Source organism: Portunus trituberculatus, chromosome 25 (genome assembly GCF_017591435.1).
Source record: "Portunus trituberculatus isolate SZX2019 chromosome 25, ASM1759143v1, whole genome shotgun sequence".
NCBI lineage: Eukaryota > Metazoa > Arthropoda > Malacostraca > Decapoda > Portunidae > Portunus > Portunus trituberculatus.
The window spans coordinates 10,583,662-10,606,198 of NC_059279.1; the positions used below are offsets into that span (position 1 = coordinate 10,583,662).

Consider the following 22,537-nt stretch of genomic DNA (forward strand, 5'->3'; position numbering starts at 1 on the left):
GCGCGGTTTGAAATTGTGTCTGGCGCTCAGTTTGAAAATGTGGTTGGGCCAAATTGCGTATAAGCAAACCGATCGTGCAAATTAAATTAATCATAATATTTTTGGGTCACATTATAACAAAAACGTGTAAATCAAACACGCGTCAATCGAGTTACTTGTATATATATATATATATATATATATATATATATATATATATATATATATATATATATATATACATATATACATACAGTAAGGTCTCGGTTTACGTCAGAGTTACGTTCCTGAAACATGACGTAAGTCGATTTTGTACGTAACTCGAGTTTCCGTACATTTCAAAGCATATTATGGAGTTTTCAACCAATCATTGTTTATGGTCATTCAGGTAAGTTAAAGGTTATATTGTTATATTATTTACAAGTACAGGCAACCCCTGTTTAACGAAGGTTCACACAACGAAATTTCGCTACAACGAAGGTTTCATTTTACTACCATCTGCTCGTTTAACGAACACCAAACTCGCTTTAACAAAGTTTTATCCAGGTAATTTTTTTCAAAATTTGAAAGCCCTACCATATCACACAAGCTGACAGGCTTTTGAATACACCAAGAGCTGCTGGTACTAAGGCCTGCCTCAGGAAAAATCCTGGGACACCTATAGAATAAAGATCAAGATCAAGATCAAGCCTCTCGTGGACAACACGCGCAACACTCACTCCCCAGTCAAAACATAACAGCCTCAGCAGCAGCTTATCTCTCCTAGCTCAACTTACCACCAAAACGGCCTGCAATTGGCCTAGTGTTCGTAAGAAGACCAGGAAGTCTCTTACTCTCCAAATGAAGCTAGATATTATTCACAGACATGAGAGAGGCCAGAAAACTATAGCAGTGCTGGCCACTATCTTGACTCCATATTATACTGTCTCTATTTTCAAGTCAGCAGACTCTATTAAGGAGGCTGGTGAGACCGTATCTTCCTTGCAAACTAAAAGAACCACCTGAACTCTTGACTCTACAATGGATAAAATGGAAAGCCTTGTGGAAATGTGCTACATAAGTTTTGTATGCAGTACAATGATGCGCACTTTGTTTACATTCCACAGGTTGCCGGTTAGTGTCTTTCCGTTTCACTCTTCCTCCCTTCATAAAGTTAAGATCATCAACATTATAAAGTTACATACATACATACATTAGTATTATTATAATGACTTAAACTACCTAAATGTTTAACTTCATAATTCTTACTTTCATTAAACCTTTTACTGTACTATGATGCACTCTCGCTTTACTTACTTTCAATGGAAGTTCAAATCAGGGGTTAAACTTGTTATAATCAGTTCGCTTAACGAAGTTTCGCTTAACGAAGTGTTTTTTAGGAACATAACCCCTTCGTTAAATGGGGGTTGCCTGTATGTAGGAATATGAAACAAGCTTGTTTTTGTTGTTGATTAGGGCCACTAATGCGAAGGACTGCAGGTTGCAGAGAGGGATGGACGCCTGAGGCCGCCAGAAGGGTGGGCAGGTTGAATGTTGTGACGCCCAGGGTGGACAGCTGGGAGCGTAGTACAGTGCGGTGGGAGTAGAAGCGTGGGCAGCGGGGCAGAAAATGCAATAGGAAAGGGCAATAGGAATCAGCAGACAGGCGCAGATGGTGCAAGTCAGCTGCGAGTGTTGTGTGGCCCAGGCGAAGGCTCCGGAGTTGTTATTGTTGTGATGGGTGCGCGAGCCCTCAAGGTTGTCAACCTCCCCGTTGTCATGGTAACAGGCTTCCCATTTTCTTCTTCACCCCCTCACACAGCTGCTGCCTCCCTTCTCATGCCTTTTAATTTTGTCCTTTTTTTCTTGTAGCGTAATGGTTTTCCTTTTCTTAGCATCACTGCTGTCACTAAGGAGTTTTCTCTTTAGTGCCATTGAGCAAGATACTAAGAACTTGAGTCAGTAAACGCAGAAGTAGGATAACACTTGCCAGGGGCGATGGTGTGGTAGAACTGAGTTAGGGTGTTATTGTATTCAAGTGTGAGGCGGGCGGTGTGATGGGTAACCACTAGTGACGCCTGGCGACCAACAATAACAATAAATCCCCCGCTTTACGATTTATAAATTTTCAATTTTTTTAATCTTAAATTGCCTTATAGTGGACTGACGTAACTACGAGTTTGACGTAACTTGAGACCGACATAACCCGGGACTTTACTGTATATATATATATATATATATATATATATATATATATATATATATATATATATATATATATATATATATATATATATATACACACACACACACACACACACACACACACACACACACACACACACACACACAGGCAACCCCCTGCTTAACCCTTAAGAGGTCAAGCACGTACATGTACGTGAAATCCGCGGTTACTCTCTGTGGTCAATCACGTACAAGTATGTTCGTCTCTTTTTCGCTTCCTATACATTTGAAATTCCCTCTAGCGACACTAATTATGTTTGTTGAGGTGTCTAGCATATATCAGCACATTTTCCCTTTTTTCTGGTAACTGGGCAGGCCACCCACTCACCCCCTCCATCCTGATTGACCACTGCGTCCTGCCACTCACCTCTCAGCCCCTCACTTGTCTCTGACTGAGTCACGATGGCAGGCAGGCGTCCCCGCTCTCTAACTTCCGCAGAAATTGCTGAATAATTATCTTTTGAGGAAGATATTTTTGATGACAACAGTGACATCAGCACTGATGACAGTTATGCTGATCCTGATTATGTTTTTGATCAGGAAATGGAGGAGGAAGATGAACAGCTTGAGGCACAATACTTTGGCGTGTTTCCACCACCACACACTCCTTCTCCCACTCCTGGGCCGTTACATACATCTTCCTCTTCTGACACGTCTAACTGGCTTTATGCACCCAACACAAGAAAAAAAGAGAAAGGAGTGTAGGCTATCTTCAAGTGTAAGGCAACAGTCATCTGCTGTCCCAAGTGAAGATGGTGGTGATGATAAGTATATGATGACCTTGACTCCAGTACAATCACGCAGCAGCCAGGCAGTGACAATACACGCGGCATACCTTATTGTCTACCCACCGCAAAACACCACTTTGAAGAGGGAGGGGAAGGGTACCTCCTACACCTGACCTAATTAGACCTGACAGCAGATGGGACTGGATAGATGGGTCAAATTTGGAGCTGCAAGTTTATAATTTTGATGTGTCAAGCTAAGAAATAAAAGTGCAAACACTCAATATTGCTGTCATGAGTGTGATGTAGCTTTGTGCATCAAGCCCTGCTTTGTAGAACATCATACCCTGCTGCAATATTGAGAAGCTTGGATAGTGTAAGAAGAATAAAAAAAAAATACTTTTGATCAAGTGCTCTTGTTTTATGGATTTAATATATTTTATACAAAAGTATGCGTCTCTTTATCAAGAATTATTCATTTCAAACATATTTATTTTGTTGGTGAAAAAAAAATCTGTAAAATGCAGAAAAAAGGAAATGTTGCCATATATCAAAATCGTACGTCTGGCAGCATCGCTGAATGAGCCAAATTTAAAGTCCCAGCAGGACATTTAAAAATGGTAATTTCTAACTTTAACTCTTTTTTTTTTGTACTTTTATAAACATTTTGAGTTATATGGGATCAAAAATGGAAAAACAATTTTTGGTGACCTGGATGAGTAAATGGTATGTAAATGAATGCTGACCTCTTACGGGTTAATGAACAGGTTACGTTCCTAAAAAAAACTTTCGTTGCGTGAATTTTCGTTAAGTGAACAAATTATAAAAAGTTTGACCCCTGACTTGAACTTCCATTGAAGGTAAACAAAGTGAGAGTGCATCATAATACAGTAAAAGGTTTAATGAAAGTAAAAATTATGAATTTAAACATTTAAGCAGTTTAATTTAAGTCATTATAATGTACACTAATATATGTATGTAAGTAACTTTATAATGTTGATGATGTTGAATTTATGAAGGGAGGGAGATTGAAACGGGAAAGACACTAGCCGCAACCTGTGGAATGTAAACAAACGCCGCATCATTGTACCGCATACAAAACTTATGTACCACATTTCCACAAGGCTTTCCATTTTATCCATTGCAGTCACGAGTTCGGGTGGTTCTTTTAGCATGCAAGGATGATACGGTCTCACCAGTCTTCTTAATAAAGTCTGCTGACTTGAAAATAGTAGAGACAGATGGAGTCAAGCCATGGTGGCGAGCAATGCTATTAGTTTTCTCGCCTCTCTAGTGTCTTTGAATAATATTCAGCTTCACTTCGAGAGTAAGAGACTTCCTTTTCTTCTTAGCAATGCTAGGCAACATTACAGGGCTGGTTGCAGGGCGTTTTGGTGGCATGTTGAGCGTGAGGTGATGAGCTGGTGCCGGACCCTGTTTTTGTTTTGAACTAGGAGCGGGAAGGGAAGGGGAGTGAGTAGTGTGCATTTTGTCCACTTGGAAAAAATTACCTGGATAAAATTTCGTGAAAGCAAGTTTGGTGTTCGTTATACGAGCAGATGGTAGTAAAAGGAAACGTTCATTGTAGCGAAATTTTGTTGTGTGAACGTTCGTTAAGTGGGGGTTGCCTGTATATACAGGTAACTCTTTATTTACACGATAGATGTGTTCCAAGAGGCATCGCATATTTTAAAATTCATGTAAAACAAACTTGCAATTCTCATAAAAAACAATAGATAATAGGGGGGATGCGGGATGTAGTCCAAATCATGTACAGGCAACCCCCGCTTAACGAAGGTTCACAAAACAAAATTTTGCTACAGCGAAGGTTTCGTTTTACTACCATCTGCTTGTTTAACAAACACCAAACTCGCTTTAACAAAATTTTATCCAGGTAATTTTTTCCAAGTTTGAAAGCCCCGCCATATCACGCAAGCCGACAGGCTTTTGAATACACCAGCGCCTCTCATGGACAAAACGTGCACCACTCACTCCGCTAGTTCAAAACAATAACAGCATCAGCAGCAGCTCGTCTTCCCTCGCTCTACATGCCACCAAAACACCCTGCAATGTCGCCTAGCGTTGCTAAGAAGACCAGGAAGTCTCTTGCTCTCGAAGTGAAGCTGGATATTATTCACAGACACGAGAGAGGCAAGAAAACTAATAGCATTTCTTCCCACCATGGCTTCACTCCATCTACTGTCTACCATTTTCAAGACAGCAGAAGGCTGGTGAGATCATATCTTCCTTGCAAGCTAAAAGAACCACCTGAATTCGTGCCTCTGCAATGGATAAAATGGAAAGTCTTGTGAAAATGTAGCACATAAGTTTTGTATGCGGTACAATGATGCGCTCTTTGTTTACATTCCACAGGTTGCCAGCTAGCGTATTTTCCGCTCCACTCTCCCTCTCTTCATAAATATAAGATCATCAACATTATAAAGTTACTTACATACATACATTAGTGTACATTATAATGACTTAGTCTTAAATTAAACTACTTAAATGTTTAACTTCATCATTTTTACTTTCATTAGACCTTTCACTGTACTATGATGCACTCTCGCTTTGTTTACTCTCAATGGAAGTTCAGTCAGGGGTCAAACTTGTTATAATTGGTTCGCTTAACGAAGTTTCGCTTAACAAAAGATTTTTTAGGAACGTAACCCCTTCGTTAAGTCGGGGTTGCCTGTATAAGCAAACCGATTGTGCAAATTTATTAATTATAATATTTTTTCGGTCACATATCAACAAAAACACGTAAATTAAACACGCATAAATCAAGAGTTACGTATATATATATATATATATATATATATATATATATATATATATATATATATATATATATATATACACAGAAAGGTCCCGAGTTATGTCAGAGTTACATTCCTGAAACATGACGTAAGTCGATTTTGTATGTAACTCGAGTTTTTGTACTTTCAAAGCATATTATCGAGTTTTCAACCAATCATTTTTTTTGGTTATTCAGGTAAGTAAAAGGTTATATTGTTATATTGGTATATTATTTACAACTATGTAGGAATATATTGATTAGGGCCATGACGCCAAGGACTGCAGGTTGCCGAGAGGGGCGGCCTGAGGCTGCCAGGAGGGTGGGCAGGTCGAATGTTGTGACGCCCAGGGCGGGACAGCTGGGAGCTTTGTGGAGTGCGGTAGGAGTAGAAGCGTTATATAAGTAAAAGGTTATATTGTTATATTATTTACAAGTATGTAGGAATATGAAACACAAGCTTGTTTTTGTTGTTGATTAGGGTTGCGAATGCGAATGACTGCATGTTGCCAGAGGGGTGGACGCCTGAGGCCGCCAGGAGGGTAGGCAGGTCGAATGTTGTGACGTCCAGGGTGGACAGCTGGGAGCGTAGTGCAGTGCGGTGGGAGTAGAAGCGTGGGCAGCGGAGCAGGAAATCCAATAGGAAAGGGCAATAGGGATCAGCAGACAGGCGCAGACGGTGCAAGTGACCTGCAAGTGTCGTGTGGCCCAGACGAAGGCTCCGGAGTTGTTATTGTTGCATGGTGCGTGGGCCCTCAAGGTCGTCAACCTCCCCGTTGTCATGGTAACGGGCTTCCCATTTTCTTCTTCACTCCTTTATACACAGCTGCTGCCTCCCTTCTCATGTCTTTTAATTATGTCCACTTTTTCTTGTAGTGTAATGGTTTTCCTTTTCTTAGCATCACTTCTATCACTCAGGAGTTTTCTTTTTGGTGCCATTGAGCAAGATACTAAGATAGTCAGCAAACGCAGATGTAGGAACAATCTTGCCAGGGGCGATGGTGTGGTGGAACTGAGGTACATAGAGTGTTATTGTATTCAAGCGTGAGTGTTATTGTATTCAAGCGTGAGGTGGGCGGTGTGGCGGATAACCACTAGTGACGCCTGGCGGCCAACAATAACAATAAACCCGCTTCGATTTAAAATTTTCAATTTTTAAATCTTAAATTGCCTTATAGTGGACTGGCGTAAGATATATATATATATATATATATATATATATATATATATATATATATATATATATATATATATATATATATATATATATATATATATACACACACACACACACACACACACACACACACACACACACACACACACACACACACACACACACACTTGACCCTCGAAACAACGGACAAATGCGTGCATGACCCTGTCCGTAGATTGCAAAAGTACATAAAAAACTGTATAAAATGTACGTAAAATACTGTGTAATCATTAAGAAATCATTCAAGCAGTATTACAAATCATTAAGTACAACAAATAACCTGAAATAGATGACATGAGCATGGACAATGTTCGCTATTGGTTGAAAACACACGGACTGAAGATAAAACATGGCGACCAACAGCTGATGACGTGACCGACCCGCCACCTACCGGACAATAATTTGCCGGGAACGGACAATCGAGTGCATCTTAATATTCGTCCGTAGATTAAACCGGACTCCAGAATTTGTCTGTAGTTTCCGAAATCCGTTGATGGGAGGTCCGTTGTTTCGAGGGTATATATATATATATATATATATATATATATATATATATATATATATATATATATATATATATATATATATATATATATATATATATATATATATATATATATATATATATATACAGGAAACCCCCGTTTAACGAAGGTTCACACAACGAAATTTCGCTATAACGAAGGTTTCATTTTACTACCATCTGCTCGTTTAACGAACACAAAACTCGCTTTAACGAAGTTTTATCCAGGTAATTTTTTTTCCAAATTTGAAAGCCCTACCGTATCATGCAAGCTGACAGGCTTTTGAATACATCAGGAGCTGCTGGTACTAAGGCCTGCCTCAGGAGAAATCCTGAGACACCTGTAGAATAAAGATCAAGATCAAGCCTCTCGTGGACAACACAGGCTCTGCCGATACAAAGGCCTGACTCAGAAGAAATTCTGTGTCACCTGTAGCATCAAGATCAAGATCAAGATCACACGTACCACTCACTGCCCTGTCAAAACATAACAGCGTCACCAGCAGCTCATCTTCCTTAGTTCAACTTACCACCAAAACGCCCTGCAATGTGGCCTAACGTTCCTAAGAAGACCAGGAAGTGTCTTACTCTAGAAGTGAAGCTGGGTATTATATCACAGACAAGAGAAAGGCCAGAAAACTAATAACATTGCTTCCCACCATGGCTTGACTCCATCTACTGTCTACTATTTTCAAGTCAAGAGACTCTATTAAGAAGGCTAGTGAGACCTCATCTTCCTTGCAAGCTAAAAGAACCACCAGAACTCGTGACTCTACAATAGATAAAATGGAAAGCCTTGTGGAAATGTGGTACATAAGTTTTGTATGCGGTACCATGATGCGCACTTTGTTTACATTCCACAGGTTGCCGGTTAGTGTATTTCTCGTTTCACTCTCCCTCCCTTCATAAAGTTAAGATCATCAACATTATAAAGTTACGTACATACATACATTAGTGTACATTATAATGACAAATTAAACTACCTAAATGTTTAACTTCATAATTTTTGCTTTCATTAAACCTTTTACTGTACTATGATGCACTTTCGCTTTGTTTACTCTCAATGGAAGTTCAAATCAGGGGTTAAACTTGTTATAATCGGTTCGCTTAACGAAGTTTCGCTTAACAAAGTGTTTTTTAAGAACGTAACCCCTTTGTTAAACAGGGGTTGCCTGTATATACACAGTAAGGTCTCGGTTTATGTCAGAGTTATGTTCCTGAAACATGACGTAAGTTGATTTTGTACGTGACTCAAGTTTCTGTACATTTCAAAGCATATTATCAAGTTTTCAACCAATCATTGTTTATGGTCATTCAGGTAAGTAAAAGATTATATTGTTATATTATTTACAACTATGTAGGAATATGAAACACAAGCTTGTTTTTGTTGTTGATTAGGGCCGCGAACGTGAAGGACTGCAGGTTGCCGAAAGGGGTGGACGCCTGAGGCCACTAGGAGGGTGGGCAGGTCGAATGTTGTGACGCCCAGGGCGGACAGCTGGTAGCGTAGTGCAGTGCGGTGGGAGTAGAAGTGTCGGCAGCGGAGCAGGAAATGCAATAGGAAAGGGTAATAGGGATCAGCAGATGGTGCAAGTGAGCTGCGAGTGTCGTGTGGCCCAGGCGAAGGCTCCGGAGTTGTTATTATGTTGTTATGTGATGGGTGCGCGAGCCCTCAAGGTCGTCAACCTCTCCGTTGTCATGGTAATGGGCTTTTCTTAGCATCACTTTTCTTAGCATCACTGCTGTCACTAAGGAGTTTTCTCTTTGGTGCCATTGAGCAAGATACTAAGAACTTGAGTCAGTAAACGCAGAAGTAGGATAACACTTGCCAGGGGCGACGGTGTGGTGGAACTGAGGCAGGGTGTTATTGTATTCAAGCGTGAGCCGGGTGGTGTGGCGGGTAACCAATAGTGACACCTGGCGGCCAACAATAACAATAAATCCCGCTCTTTACGATTTATAAATTTTCAATTTTTTTAATCTCAAATTGCCTCATAGTGGACTGATGTAACTACGAGTTTGACGTAACTCGAGACCGACGTAACCCGGGATCTTACTGTATATATATATATATATATATATATATATATATATATATATATATATATATATATATATATATATACAGGCAGCCCCCACTTGACGAAGGTTCACACAACAAAATTTTGCTACAACGAACGTTTCCTTTTGCTACCATCTGCTCATTTAATGAACACCAAACTCACTTTAACGAAATTTTATCCAGGCAATTTTTTCCAAGTTTGAAAGCCCCGCCATATCACGCAAGCCAACAGGCTTTTGAATACACTAGTGCCTCTCATGGACAACACACTCACCACTCAATCCCATACCCTTCCCCGCTCTCAGCTCAAAACAATAACAGTGTCCAGTAGCAGCTCGTCTTCCCTAGCTCAACAAGCCACCAAAACGCCCTGCAACCAGCCTTGCAATGTCGCCTAGCATTGCTAAGACCAGAAAGGCTCTTACTCTCGAATGAAGCTGGATATTATTCACAGACATGAGAGAGGCGAGAAAACTAGTAGCATTGCTCGCCACCATGGCTTGACTCCATCTAGTTTCTACTATTTTCAAGTCAGCAGACTCTATTAAGAAGGCTGGTGAGACTGTATCTTCCTTACAAGGTAAAAGAACCACCTGAACTCGTTACTCTGCAATGGATAAAATGGAAAGCCTTGTGAAAATGTGGTATATAAGTTTTGTATGCGGTACAATGACGCATCCTTTGTTTACATTCCACATGTTGCCAGCTAGTGTATTTTCCGCTCCACTCTCCCTCCCTTCATAAATTTAATATCATCAACATTATAAAGTTACTTACATACATACATACATTAGTGTACATTATAATTTTCATTAAACCTTTCACTGTACTATGATGCACTCTCGCTTTGTTTACTCTCAATGGAAGTTCAAGTCAGGGGGTCAAACTTGTTATAATTAGTTCGCTTAACGAACGTTTTTTTAGGAATGTAACCCGTTCGTTAAGTGGGGGTTGCATATATATATATATATATATATATATATATATATATATATATATATATATATATATATATATATTGTGAACCTGCCCAGCTCTACTGTACAGTTTAGTTCAGTAATCATGTTCACTTAATGTGATTCTTTGCATTACGTGATTCATTCAGGAACGTATCCCTCTCATAATTTGAGAAATCCCTGTACGTCAAGAGCAGCTGACCAGTCACTGCTGCCATGAAAAAAAGATGGTAGGTATCACTTTTGATAGAAATATAGGTAGGTGAAGTGTTCCATCAAGTAGGGAGCCAACTGTACCTCAATTTTATTTATTTTTTTTTATATGATTTTATTATCCTATCTGGCATAGAGGCATACATTTTATAAACTTTCCAAACTGGTCTTATACTATACATAGTAAAGAGGCAGCTCACAGAAGATACTTGAGCCTCCCATCACCTGATTCTCATTCATTTTATATTTTTCTGCTCAAAATCATGGCAAGTCTTTTTTTTTCCAATTAATCAAAAATTTTCATTAATAAAAAGTCAAAATCAAAGGTTTTCATCTTATAGATTCCTCTCCTGTAACTGATGTCTTCAGCGTCTTTCTCATTACCGCAATGTATAAGTTCAAAAGTTAGAAATCTAAAACTTTGGAAATTCCTGAAACTTGCAGAATTTTTCTACCTGATGAGTTAAAGCTGAATTTACAATTTTTTTTTCTATTAAAAAGAATAAAAAATGGAAAAGCTAAGGGTATAGCAGCACTGTATGGTAACACCATGTGGGTGTTTGTTTAATGGCATCAGTGTGAGTTTGTGATTGTACACTCCCTACTTTACACATTCTCATACTTCCATACTGCATCCATAGATATTTTATACACCCGTGCACCTATCACCGTGACAATATTGAGGTATTTTCTGCCTCCCCCTCTCTTCCTCTTCCACAAAACATACTTTTCAGCCTCATAATTTTTGCTTATCTCTTCCCTCCTATGCTTATTTATGCATCCATTTTACATTCTTACATAGATTATACACTAATACAGCTACCCTGAATCCCTGTACATGTAAAAATATGCCTATAGTGAGGAAAAAAAATATATATTATTATTTATTTTTTTTTACATAGGCTCCTTTGCCAAAACATTGGTTGGAGTCCTATCTTTTTTTCCTTGTTTCTCCTCACTTATATCCATTTGCACTCACATATGATGTCAACAGGTGGATAATTCACTTGCGCATCTACTATACATGTTTCAGCCCAATAGTTCTGCTGCCTTCAGAAGTTTTAGACTTTACTGTATGGCTTTTTGCATAGTGATAATGCAATCCATTTAAACCTTATTGCTTATAATATTGCTATTAATGGTATTACATCAGATATTCACATTGAAAAATATTCTTTGCAGATTTCCAGGCTGGCCAAAGGAAACAGGTGGAGCACTGGCAGCCATGGGAGCTCATCTGGATCTCTCAGCCTTCTCATCATCAGAGGAGCTTATGTCCTTGGGATTAGATCGTTTGAAATCAGCTCTTATGGCTCTGGGGCTCAAGTGTGGTGGTACTCTGGAGGAACGTGCCCAAAGGCTGTTCAGTACAAAGGGTATGTCAGTAGAAGAGCTTGATCCATCTCTATTTGCCAAGTCTAAACCAGGTAAAGTGACCAAAGGGCGAGAGACAGAAAAGATCAAGGAGCTGGCCAACCTGGAGGCTCAGGTTTATCGCTTAACCGAAATCCTGAGTGAGCAGCGAGCTGCTACTAAAGAGAATGTACAACGGAAGCAGGCAAGAAGAGATGGAGAAGAGGAAGAGGAAGAAGAAGCATCAGCCTCAGAATCTGAGGAAGAGCCTGATGATGAGGTGCCTTACAACCCTAAGAACCTTCCTCTTGGATGGGATGGAAAGCCCATCCCATATTGGCTGTACAAGCTGCATGGTCTCAACATCAGCTACAACTGTGAGATTTGCGGTAACTTCACCTACAAAGGCCCCAAGGCATTCCAGAGGCACTTTGCTGAGTGGCGCCATGCCCATGGCATGAGATGCCTTGGCATTCCTAACACTGCTCACTTTGCCAATGTGACACAGATTGAAGATGCCCTTAAGCTGTGGGAGAAACTCAAGGTGCAGAAGACCTCTGAACGTTGGCAGTCTGAGCAAGAGGAGGAGTATGAAGACTCTCAGGGCAATGTGGTAAACAGAAAAACCTTTGATGACCTCAAGAGACAAGGCCTTTTGTAGTGAACCATTTAAAATTGTGGGGGACACTAAGTGGAAAGTGTGTGTGTGTATTCTTATGTTTTTAGTGAAGTTTTATAATGTAGCTCATTATGCTGCAGGTGTTAAAGTATAGAATATAATCAGGGAAGTATCAAGGGAATCATTTATAGTAATTTTTTTTTCTCCCATAAATAATGTCTTATCTTGTTGGATCACACCTACCCCCCCCCATTCTCTCTCTCTCTCTCTCTCTCTCTCTCTCTCTCTCTCTCTCTCTCTCTCTCTCTCTCTCTCTCTCTCTCTCTCTCTCTCTCTCTCTCTCTCTCTCTCTCTCTTGCAAGTGTATATGCCATTTTCTATTTACTCTTTTATGGTATGACACTTACTGGTCAGTGTCCTAGTATTGGAAAGAGGACTAGTGACACAAATGAATTAAAACAGCAGCATTTTACCAAATCATTTTATTTTCTCAAATTCTAGGAAAATTGTTCAGAGTAAGTATTATGTCTTCCACCCAAAGATCTGAAGAAGGGTGGTTGCAATAGTGGATGGAAAACACACACACACCGTGTAATGTAGTGGTCAGCACAATTGAGAGGGCCGGGTTCGAGTCCCGGTATGCGGCGGGGCAAATGGGCAAGCCTCTTAATGTGTGGCCCCTGTTCACCTAGCAGTAAATAGGTACGGGATGTAACTCGAGGGGTTGTGGCCTCGCTTTCCCGGTGTGTGTTGTGTGTTGATGTGATCTCAGTCCTACTCTAAGATTGGTCTATGAGCTCTGAGCTCGCTCCATAATGGGGAAGACTGGCTGGGTGACCAGCAGGTGACCGAGGAGGTGGTGAACACACACTCACCTTCTGTCCCCACTTAAATAATCCCCCCCTTTCACCTCCACACACATACCTACCCCTTATGCCCCCCCCCTTTCACCTCCACACACATACCCTACCCATCCCTTCTGCCTACCCTTCACCTCCACACACATACCCACCCCTTGTGCCTACCCTTCACCTCCACACACATACCCATCCCTTCTGCCTGCCTCCCTCCCCACACACACACACACACACACAAAATTGGACATTAGTAGATATGGAGACGGGACAGTACAAGCATAGCTCCTTTCCCGTATGTTACAATTAGGTAAATACACACACACACACACACACACACACACACACACACACACACACACACACACACACAATCCTTCTGTCCCCCCACCCAACCTCCAAACACACCCAACCCTTTTGCCCCCTCGAAACACACACACACTTCTTCTTAAGCAAGGAATTGTTACAAAAAGATTAATTAATTTTTAATTGACAAAATACAGTACAAGAGTAGAAGCAAGAGTGTCACAAAATGTAGTTCCCAGCCTCTTCTACAACCTGCAGAGCACAAAGCTGAACAGAAACATTCACAAGACTCACAATTCACCTCCCTCAAGGTTTGCTAGTGTGTGTGTGTGTTGTGTGTGTGTGTCCTCTAAAGTGTTTTATTGTTACAGTCTACTACTTGTGTAATAATTCACTTCATTGCTCCAAATAAATAAAAAATAGTATTCAGCTACAAACAACGATATGTATCCAACACTGATATATAGATTACTTTGAGAAGTAATTACACTGAAGTTTCTTAACTCTTAAATTGAAAGTTTCATCCTTTTTTTCTGACCATCAACACAGTAGAGTGAAACTTCCTGTGGCTCATTGTAAACTGAAGATGCTGCCACACACTAGCAACATGATCAGTCAATCAAACTGATACATGCATGTACACAAGGATTAAGAATAGTGTTTTTAACAAGGGACTAGTGTTACCAAGTATTGGTAACACTATAACTTGGTAGTTACTGGCTGAGTGAAGCTTTGTGGCTCACTCGCTGTTTGGTAACCTTGACAGCTTCAAACCAAAAAAATGTACTACAGGAGACACAAGTGACTAGGTTTCACACTGAATTTAGTCTCATTACTAACATGAATCTTTTTTCAAGTTTGCAGACGCTCTACACTTCAACACTAATGCTGCCATATATTCATAAAAAATCATATTTACAAACATATTAATACCTATTTAAACCAAATGGAAAAAAAAAACCATGCTCTGTAACTTGGTAATCACTGTAACTTAGTAATCACAAGTTTGAGGCCTGTGTGTGCGCGTGCGTGTGGAGCAAGTAGTCCCACCCTCCACACAGCCCAAACCATTAGAGAATGAATATTCCCAGAGGTTATGAGCGAATTAACAGAGAAAATCCGCTTAACCCGACTAGATCAGAAATTTAACACAAGGCAAGTTCCAGAAAGAAGTTGACAGCAACCTTTCATCACTTTTTCAAGTTAACTGATCTGCAGCAGCAGTTCATCCTTATGGGGTGCTGTGGCAGCAACTGGTCATCTGCCATAGGATACTAAAACACTCAACTGGGGCCATACTGTTTTCACCATGGTGTGATCTGGGAGAGGAAAAAGAAACAGTAAGTACAGTAATACTTACACACACACACACACACACACACACACACACACAAAGAAAAAACTTACCTTTGGCAGTATTATACACTTTTGTACTAGCATAGTATGGAACCAGTAATGAGTTTATTGATATTAATCTATTTAACATTTCAAATTTCATCCTTTAAAAGCAATGATGTTTTCTTTGCTTGAATAACATAATGCCTATAAATGTTCTCTTATCTGGAATAAAATTGATTTTGCTGATATATACTTATATCAAACTCTATTGGCAATCTTAAATTTGCTAATGATACACAAAATTAAATAAGAAAAACAGCAAATACTCAACATAATTCCTTGATAATATATGACCACAAAAATATTACTTTAAAATTCCATTAAATAACACCTGTAAGATCAACAAAATATGTTGGAAAAATAAGGTAATGGGGATGATAGTAGTCATATCAGTAGTACACAAAGTTGGCATTATCATGATAACAAGATCAGGTTGTGGGTATCGCTGATACTATTGGTTCCAAACTGGCAATAATCAGTAACTTTAATTTTTGGAACACAGTACAGTTCTTAATTTTTAAAACTTTGGAACATAAGTACAAAGTTTTTACTTTTTAAAACTCAAATGTAATTATTTTACTTAAAACAAAACATTTTATTAGTAAGGAGACTAGCTACAAAATAGACACTGAATTTGAAGTTTTTCCAGATTATGGTGGTACACTAGTGGTAGTAGTAACTAGTGGTAAGGGTGCATAAGAATTTAAATAAACAATTCACTCTTCAGAACATTTCTCTGCTGAGCTCAGATTATATAGTGGTGGTGATAGGACCCCTTTATATGAGTATCCATGTGTTTAGAAATACTAGAAATAACTGCAGGTAACTGGTACATTACACTTGACACATTGAATGCATGCAATGATATATATAATAGTCAACTTTCAATTAGGGCAAGTTTGAATGACATAATTTTGATTTAACATGACTTGATATTAAAGGAGACACGGTTAAATAACGTGATTAATTCAATTTAATGCAAGTTAACTCAACTCCATGATGTCACGCGCACTCATCCTGCTTCTGGCGGGAACTGCACTGAGATACTCTCACCCGGATTCTTAAACACTACCTTCCACTTTCATCAGTTGAAGGATACCATCTGGGAGAAATCAGTATTCTTAAGAGCGAATGCTGCCTTCCCACAGCTTAGGAAAGCAATGATTAGGCAGGATTTACTTTCGCTGTGAAGGTGAACCAAGACTCTTTCATCATTACCTTTGCATAAATTTTGCCTAAAATTTTTTGCCAAATTCCTATAATTTTTATTTTTTTTGTGAACTAATTGACTTAAGAAAAATAAAAATATATAGTTTACCGCTCAAATAGCTTACGTTACAAAAATTGTGATTGGAATTAAACTCAGGAGTGGAATCCATGAAACTTGTTGGTAGTGCGTCTATAATAACAAAGTTTTAGTGAACAAACAGGTCTGAGGCACAACATAATTGTCACGATGCCATTACAAAGGCTACAGCTCTGCATCTACATTTACACCTACATACACCTTCAGTCACCACATCTCCATCATCTAAGTTTTCTTTCATATTCTACTTAGCTTACAATCAGTTGTATGTCTTTATGGCTTGATAAGTACTCATTTATGTAGATAGCTGATGGACTTTCCTCTTCTCATAGCCTACACAATTGAAAGAGGCGATTCTCACCCGAGTTAATTAAGGCCTTTAAATGGCCGTCTTTGCTTTTATTTACAAGTACTTTCTCCTGACTCACCAAATCTATTAATAAATCACACTACAGCAGTATTAGGGCTGGTTCTCTTTGTAAAAATTTTCCATGTTGCCCATGGTGGAATAGTGAGGCAGTGTAGTCTGGACTGTGTGGTTCAATCAGCTGAACTGAATGAAGTATAGTAAACAAACATTGCTACCAACCACCACCAAATTATTATACTCATGGTTTATTTTGTTAAACACAATAATGATAAATGTACGAATATGGGATAATATTCCTGGCACATAAACTTGTACGACAAATCACATTTATTTATTTATTTATTTTTTTTTTTTAGGTTTGAGTAACAAATTCCCTGAAATAGTCAGGAACATAACCCCCCTATTATCATTGTTTTCTATGGGAAAATTATGTTTGAATAACGTCTCCAGAAACGTAACCCTTGGTTAATCAAAAGTTGACTATATATATATATATATATATATATATATATATATATATATATATATATATATATATATATATATATATATATATATATATATATATATATATGAGTAGTTACATCATCAGATAGAAGAAAAACCTGAGTGGCATTGTACTAACAAAAACTTAGTAGCTGTTATTATTCTGACCTACCTGAACCTTTGTCACATGGAGCAGTACTTGTTGTGTGGGAGATGAGGCCAACTCATGATTTCTGGACATGCAGCCTCAGTCATCTGTCAGGCAGTTTTATTCCATAAAACACTAAATCACACAAGCTATAGTGAAAGAACACAGTGCTTTCACTTATCTGGACTCCATTCAAGAATTAGTGGAAATTTCAAAAGGGAGAAATTATATATGCATCATTGGATATCACTGTTAGATAACTAACAACTCTGGTTGAAAAAAAAACTTATACAAGAGAAATTACATAAATGAAAAGTTTTAGGGTACAGAGTTTACAGAAGAATGCTACAGGTTCTAGTTTTACAAGCAGAAGAATGCAGGCACTAGGCATGCACATTCTTGTTCCTACTCTCACCTGTTTTAAAAGACCTGGACACGGTGGTTCTCACGGTCACATACAAGGATGTTGCCATTTGACATGACAGCCACACCCTCCAGACCTTTGAACTCTCCTTCACCAGACCCCCAGCATCCAAAGGCCCTCAGAAAGGTTCCATCAGGGTGGAAAATTTGGATACGATTGTTACCACTGTCCGCCACAAAGATGTATCCTTGGTCATCCACTGCCACACCCCTGATAGTGATGAGATGCAAGAAATTCAGTTTATGTACAAGATTATAACACAAAAACAAGGACAATGAGTTTGTTTCATATCTAAAACTGAAAACCCATCTCAAATTAAAAACCCTCATGCTCATTGCAGTCAACAAGTGATGCTGTGTAAATGGTGTCCCTGGAAGAGAATCATATGCACTTGAAAATTAAGAATAAAGCAATTTTGTCAAATGTTTTAGAGATCATGGTTTACAGGTCGCTGGTTATTTAAATATGAATGCACTTCAATGGCAAGTGCTACACCTGGGCTGTGCTGTAATGCCCAACTGATCATTGTTGCCATAGAGTGTTTGTTATGATTCAATTATCATTTGCTATAATACACTTCCTTTTGCCAATTCTTAGTGCATTCATATTACAATGTCCAGTAAAAGCATTTAACAACATAATATTTCCAAATTAAAATACTTAGAATTTTCACATTTAAAGTTTTTCTCCCAGGGCAGAAAGCTATCTTTACTCTAACGAATACTTAATTTCAGTTTAGAGAAGTCTAGCAATTTCAGTATAATTTGGCAACATCACAAACAGTGTTGTATATCATATGTAATTTGAACCTTTGAGTTATGGATCACTCATATCAGATACCAAGTGGATATCAGCTAATTCTTGTATTTATTTTCAACAGTGAAGAGATCAATAAGCTCAGGCCTGCTAGCACATCTGTATCTCAAATTATATTTCCCATATTTTTCTTTCATTGTGTCAAAATGACTTGCATAATTTTAGTAAGACCATTTTACTATATGATTGCACATCATGAGGAAACCAAAGAAGAGGTACATTCAGACTCACCTTGGGAATTTAAACTGCCCCTCATCACTGCCTTCTGACCCAAAGGTGGTTGTGACCTTGCCATTGATGTCAAAGATCTGGATACGGTGATTGTTGGAATCTGAGACAATTACTCTGTTAGTGGATGAGACTGCAATGTAGTGTGGGTGTTCAAGCTGACCAGGCTTATTTCCCATTGAGCCAAACTTGCCCACAAAGGAGCCATCTGACTGGAACACCTGTACACGGTGGTTCTCCTTGTCACACACATAGATGAACCCAAGTGCATCAGTGGTTATCCCCCATGGGTAGGAGAACCGTCCGTCGCCACCACCCTGACTGCCGAAGGATCGTAAGAAGTTGCCTGAAGGGTCGAAGATCTGGATCCTGTGATTGTAACGATCAGCAATGATGAATTGACCAATCCTGTTGACAGCTACACCTGCCAGGCAATCAAACTCGCCCTCTGCACTGCCATAAGCACCAAATTCTTTAATGAATTTGCCTTGTTGGTCAAACACCTGCACTCGATGATTGCTTGAATCTGCAACCACAATGCTGTTGTCAGGCCCAACAGCAATGCCTCTTGGCCATGTAAAGCTTCCTGGTTCACTACCCCTACTCCCGATCTTAAGTAAGAGGCGTTGCTTCTGCATGTACTGGCTCCTATGGATATTTCCGAATGGAGTAGGAACCACCGTACCTGCTGGCGGGGAAGTAGGGGTAGCGCGCACGTTTTTTGAATCATCTTCTGAAGATTCTCCCTCTTTGGCGAGACCAAGAAGGTGTGAGGAGCGGGACCGGGAGATGGGTCTGCCACCTGCACGACTGCTGCCCAGGAGTGAGCTGCTGGTGGTGCTGCTGTTGCTAGTGCTACTATTACTGCTGCTGCCCAGCCCACTGCTACCCAAGGTGCTTCGTGTATTGGTGTCTCCACTGGCGTTGCTCCTGTTTCCATACTTATTCTTAAGGTAGCGGGCCCAATTGGAGAGTTGAGTAGAAGATGAGCCTTCTTCACCACCACCGCCACCACCACCACTATTAGTACCACTACTGGCTGTGGTGGATGACGTTGATACACTACCTCCAGAGCGTGATGAAGGCGAAGCAGTGTCTCTGCCATAACGAGTGCGGTAATTGTTGGTGGCTGTGGAGGTAGTAGATGTGTCTGCTGTTGCACTGTCTTCATCCTCTAGACCTGCTGAACTTCTGCTCCGTGCTAGTCGTTGCCGTCGTTCCTTTAGTTCTTCAAAGCGAGCACGACTAGCCCCATGTGTTGTGCTGGATGAGGAGTCATCTGCACTGTCATCAACAGGACCAAGAACAGCAGAGCTCTTGGAACGGTTGAGAAAACGACTATGAAAATTGGGTTTGGAATCTTCTTCAGGCACATTGGCCCTGGAGCGGTTCAGGTACTTGCTGGAGTAAGGGTACTTGGACTCAAAGTCTTCCTCCTTGTCTTTGGCTGAAGACTTTGTCTCTACATAGGAGGGTCGGCGGTGGCTAGTTGCACTAGCTCCAGAATCATTGCTTAGGCTGCTGGTGGCACCATAGCGGCTACTACTGGTGCTGCTGCCATTACTGTTATCACTGCTACTGCCATATCTGTTGCTGCTACTATATCCAGACTCACCACTACTGGATGATGCTGGTGGGTAGGAGCTCCTATCACCCCATCGTGAACTAGTACTACTGCTAGTGCCTACATCGCGAGACTGGGCACTCCTCCCCAGTAAGGGCCCAATGTCTGGACGAGAGTGTTCTGTTGTGGTGGTCTTCTTTTCCTCTTCCTCCTCCTCCTCCTCCTCCTCTTCATCATCGTCGTCCTCTTCAGATGTCTCCTCACTCTCTTCAGACTCGGAATCATCTGTGGTTTCATCATCATCATCATTCTCTGATTCCTTCGAGGCCTCTACTGAAGGAGTACCGGCTCGGCCTAAAAAACGTGACTGGAAACGTGATGCACCACCTGATGTTCCTGACCGAGTTGGCTCAGCCTTGGAGGTGGATGGTCGCGAGTCCTGCCTTGAGAACCGATTTTTTAGCTCCTCCGTGGAAAATGCTGCACCTGTGGGTTTCTTTGGGGACGTAGCTCCCTCTGTAGACTTGTTGCTGTCTGTGCTATTGGAGCGGGACAGACGGCGCTCAATGGATGCTGTGTCTAGTTGACGTGGAGTACGGTTACCACTTGTATTCTTATCCTTGTCACCCACAGAAGAATTAGATGATGAGCGGCTAAATGGGTATGAACGCTGTGTCACGCTAGTCACACCAGTGTCCACACTGGTTTTGCGGGATGGTGCAGTGCGGCTGGATGCTGAGCCAGCTCCCAAAACACTACTACTTTCACCTCGACGGCGTGTGGACTCATCTTCCCTCGTAACGGAGGATGTTGGGGAGTGGTTAGCAGATGACCTTGGGGAGGTGGAAGTGCGATCACTGCGACTTTGACGTTCATCCTCTCTGATGGAAGAGACACGCTCCCCTGCAGGCCTGGAGGCTGTAGTGCTAGAAATGCTGGAGCTACTAACTGGAGGTGTGACAGCTGTTGCTCCCCCTGAAGATGATGCTTCTGACTTGTTCTGCTTTTTAATTTTGTCAATCTCATCTTCACTAGTCTGGCGTGTGGTCTTGCGCTGCAGTGGGGTCACAGGTGGCTTGGGTAGGGTGGGCTGTGCAGGTTTAGGAGGTGGCTCCTCCTTTTTCTTGTTCTTCATTTGGTCTCGCTCCTGGAGGCGTTTCATAACGCGCGGTGAATCGAAGAGCCGGACAATGCCAGAGAGTGGGCCACGCGAGACGTCCTCGGTGTCGAATACTCTCTGCCGCTTAGGTCCATCCTCTTCGGCGAAGCGCACTGAACGGTCTTCGTCTTCCTCTTTTCGCATGAACCTGGACCGGAAGCGCCGCCGCCCAGAGTCAATCGGGGAATCCTCGTCGTGCCTGTGAGGACAACAGATGAGCAGGGCAGGGGTGGGAGGCCGCGACTAGTGGGGGACAAGAACAGGTGGACAGAAATTAGCAAGGCTACTTTAAACATTGAGCTTCACATCGACACCACAGTAATATGTATTGGTGAAGTTCATGGATGATCCAAGAATAGTATGGTAGTATGGCACACATACGATTATTAACAACAATCACAGGTTACAGTGACATTTTATAGTGCCTCAGTCCCACCTAGACTATGCTCATAAACTAGAAAGAGTAGCTGCCACAGGAGGAGCTTCTGTTCCAATGATTACATACACACACATGGTATATATATATATATATATATATATATATATATATATATATATATATATATATATATATATATATATATATATATATATATATATATATATACATATACAGTATACCCTCACCCATTCGCGGTTCACCGTTCGCGGCCCCGCATACTCGCGGATTTTGCTCGAAGTTTTTTTCATAATTTTGGCAATTTCATGAATTTCTTAGGCCATTTTTTAGCAGAAAAACACTCACATTCACCCTAACTGGTAAATAATTTTAAAATAACAATGTCAGTTAATATAAATTAAAAAATTAGAAAAGA

General features: G+C 40.4%; 2 protein-coding genes across 8 annotated transcripts in view; one reads left to right on the forward strand and one right to left on the reverse strand.

Moving 5' to 3' along the window:
* Positions 1-13,760, forward strand: part of LOC123508651 (splicing factor 3A subunit 3-like) — a 91,945-nt gene extending 78,185 nt beyond the window's left edge. Inside the window, exon 6 of the mRNA XM_045262495.1 lies at positions 11,874-13,760. Within this exon, the coding sequence (XP_045118430.1) occupies positions 11,874-12,705 (832 nt within the window). The 3' untranslated portion in view covers positions 12,706-13,760. The remainder of the gene's footprint in view (positions 1-11,873) is intronic.
* Positions 13,761-13,990: 230 nt separating this feature from the next.
* LOC123508993 (RING finger protein nhl-1-like) overlaps positions 13,991-22,537 on the reverse strand; it is an 86,795-nt gene continuing 78,248 nt past the window's right edge. For 5 of the 7 annotated variants that reach the window (XR_006676073.1, XR_006676077.1, XR_006676074.1 and 2 more), the window contains 4 exons: positions 19,003-21,921; positions 17,947-18,165; positions 17,556-17,638; positions 13,991-15,142 (listed from right to left, as the gene is read on the reverse strand). Coding sequence is in view for 1 of the 7 variants with exons in the window: in XM_045263107.1 (XP_045119042.1) it covers positions 17,952-18,165; positions 19,003-21,921 (3,133 nt within the window). In the remaining 6 variants the exon portion in view is untranslated. Of the gene's footprint in view, positions 15,143-17,555; positions 17,681-17,946; positions 18,166-19,002; positions 21,922-22,537 lie in introns of all 7 variants that reach the window. The other 2 variants (XR_006676076.1, XM_045263107.1) reach the window with 2 other exon arrangements.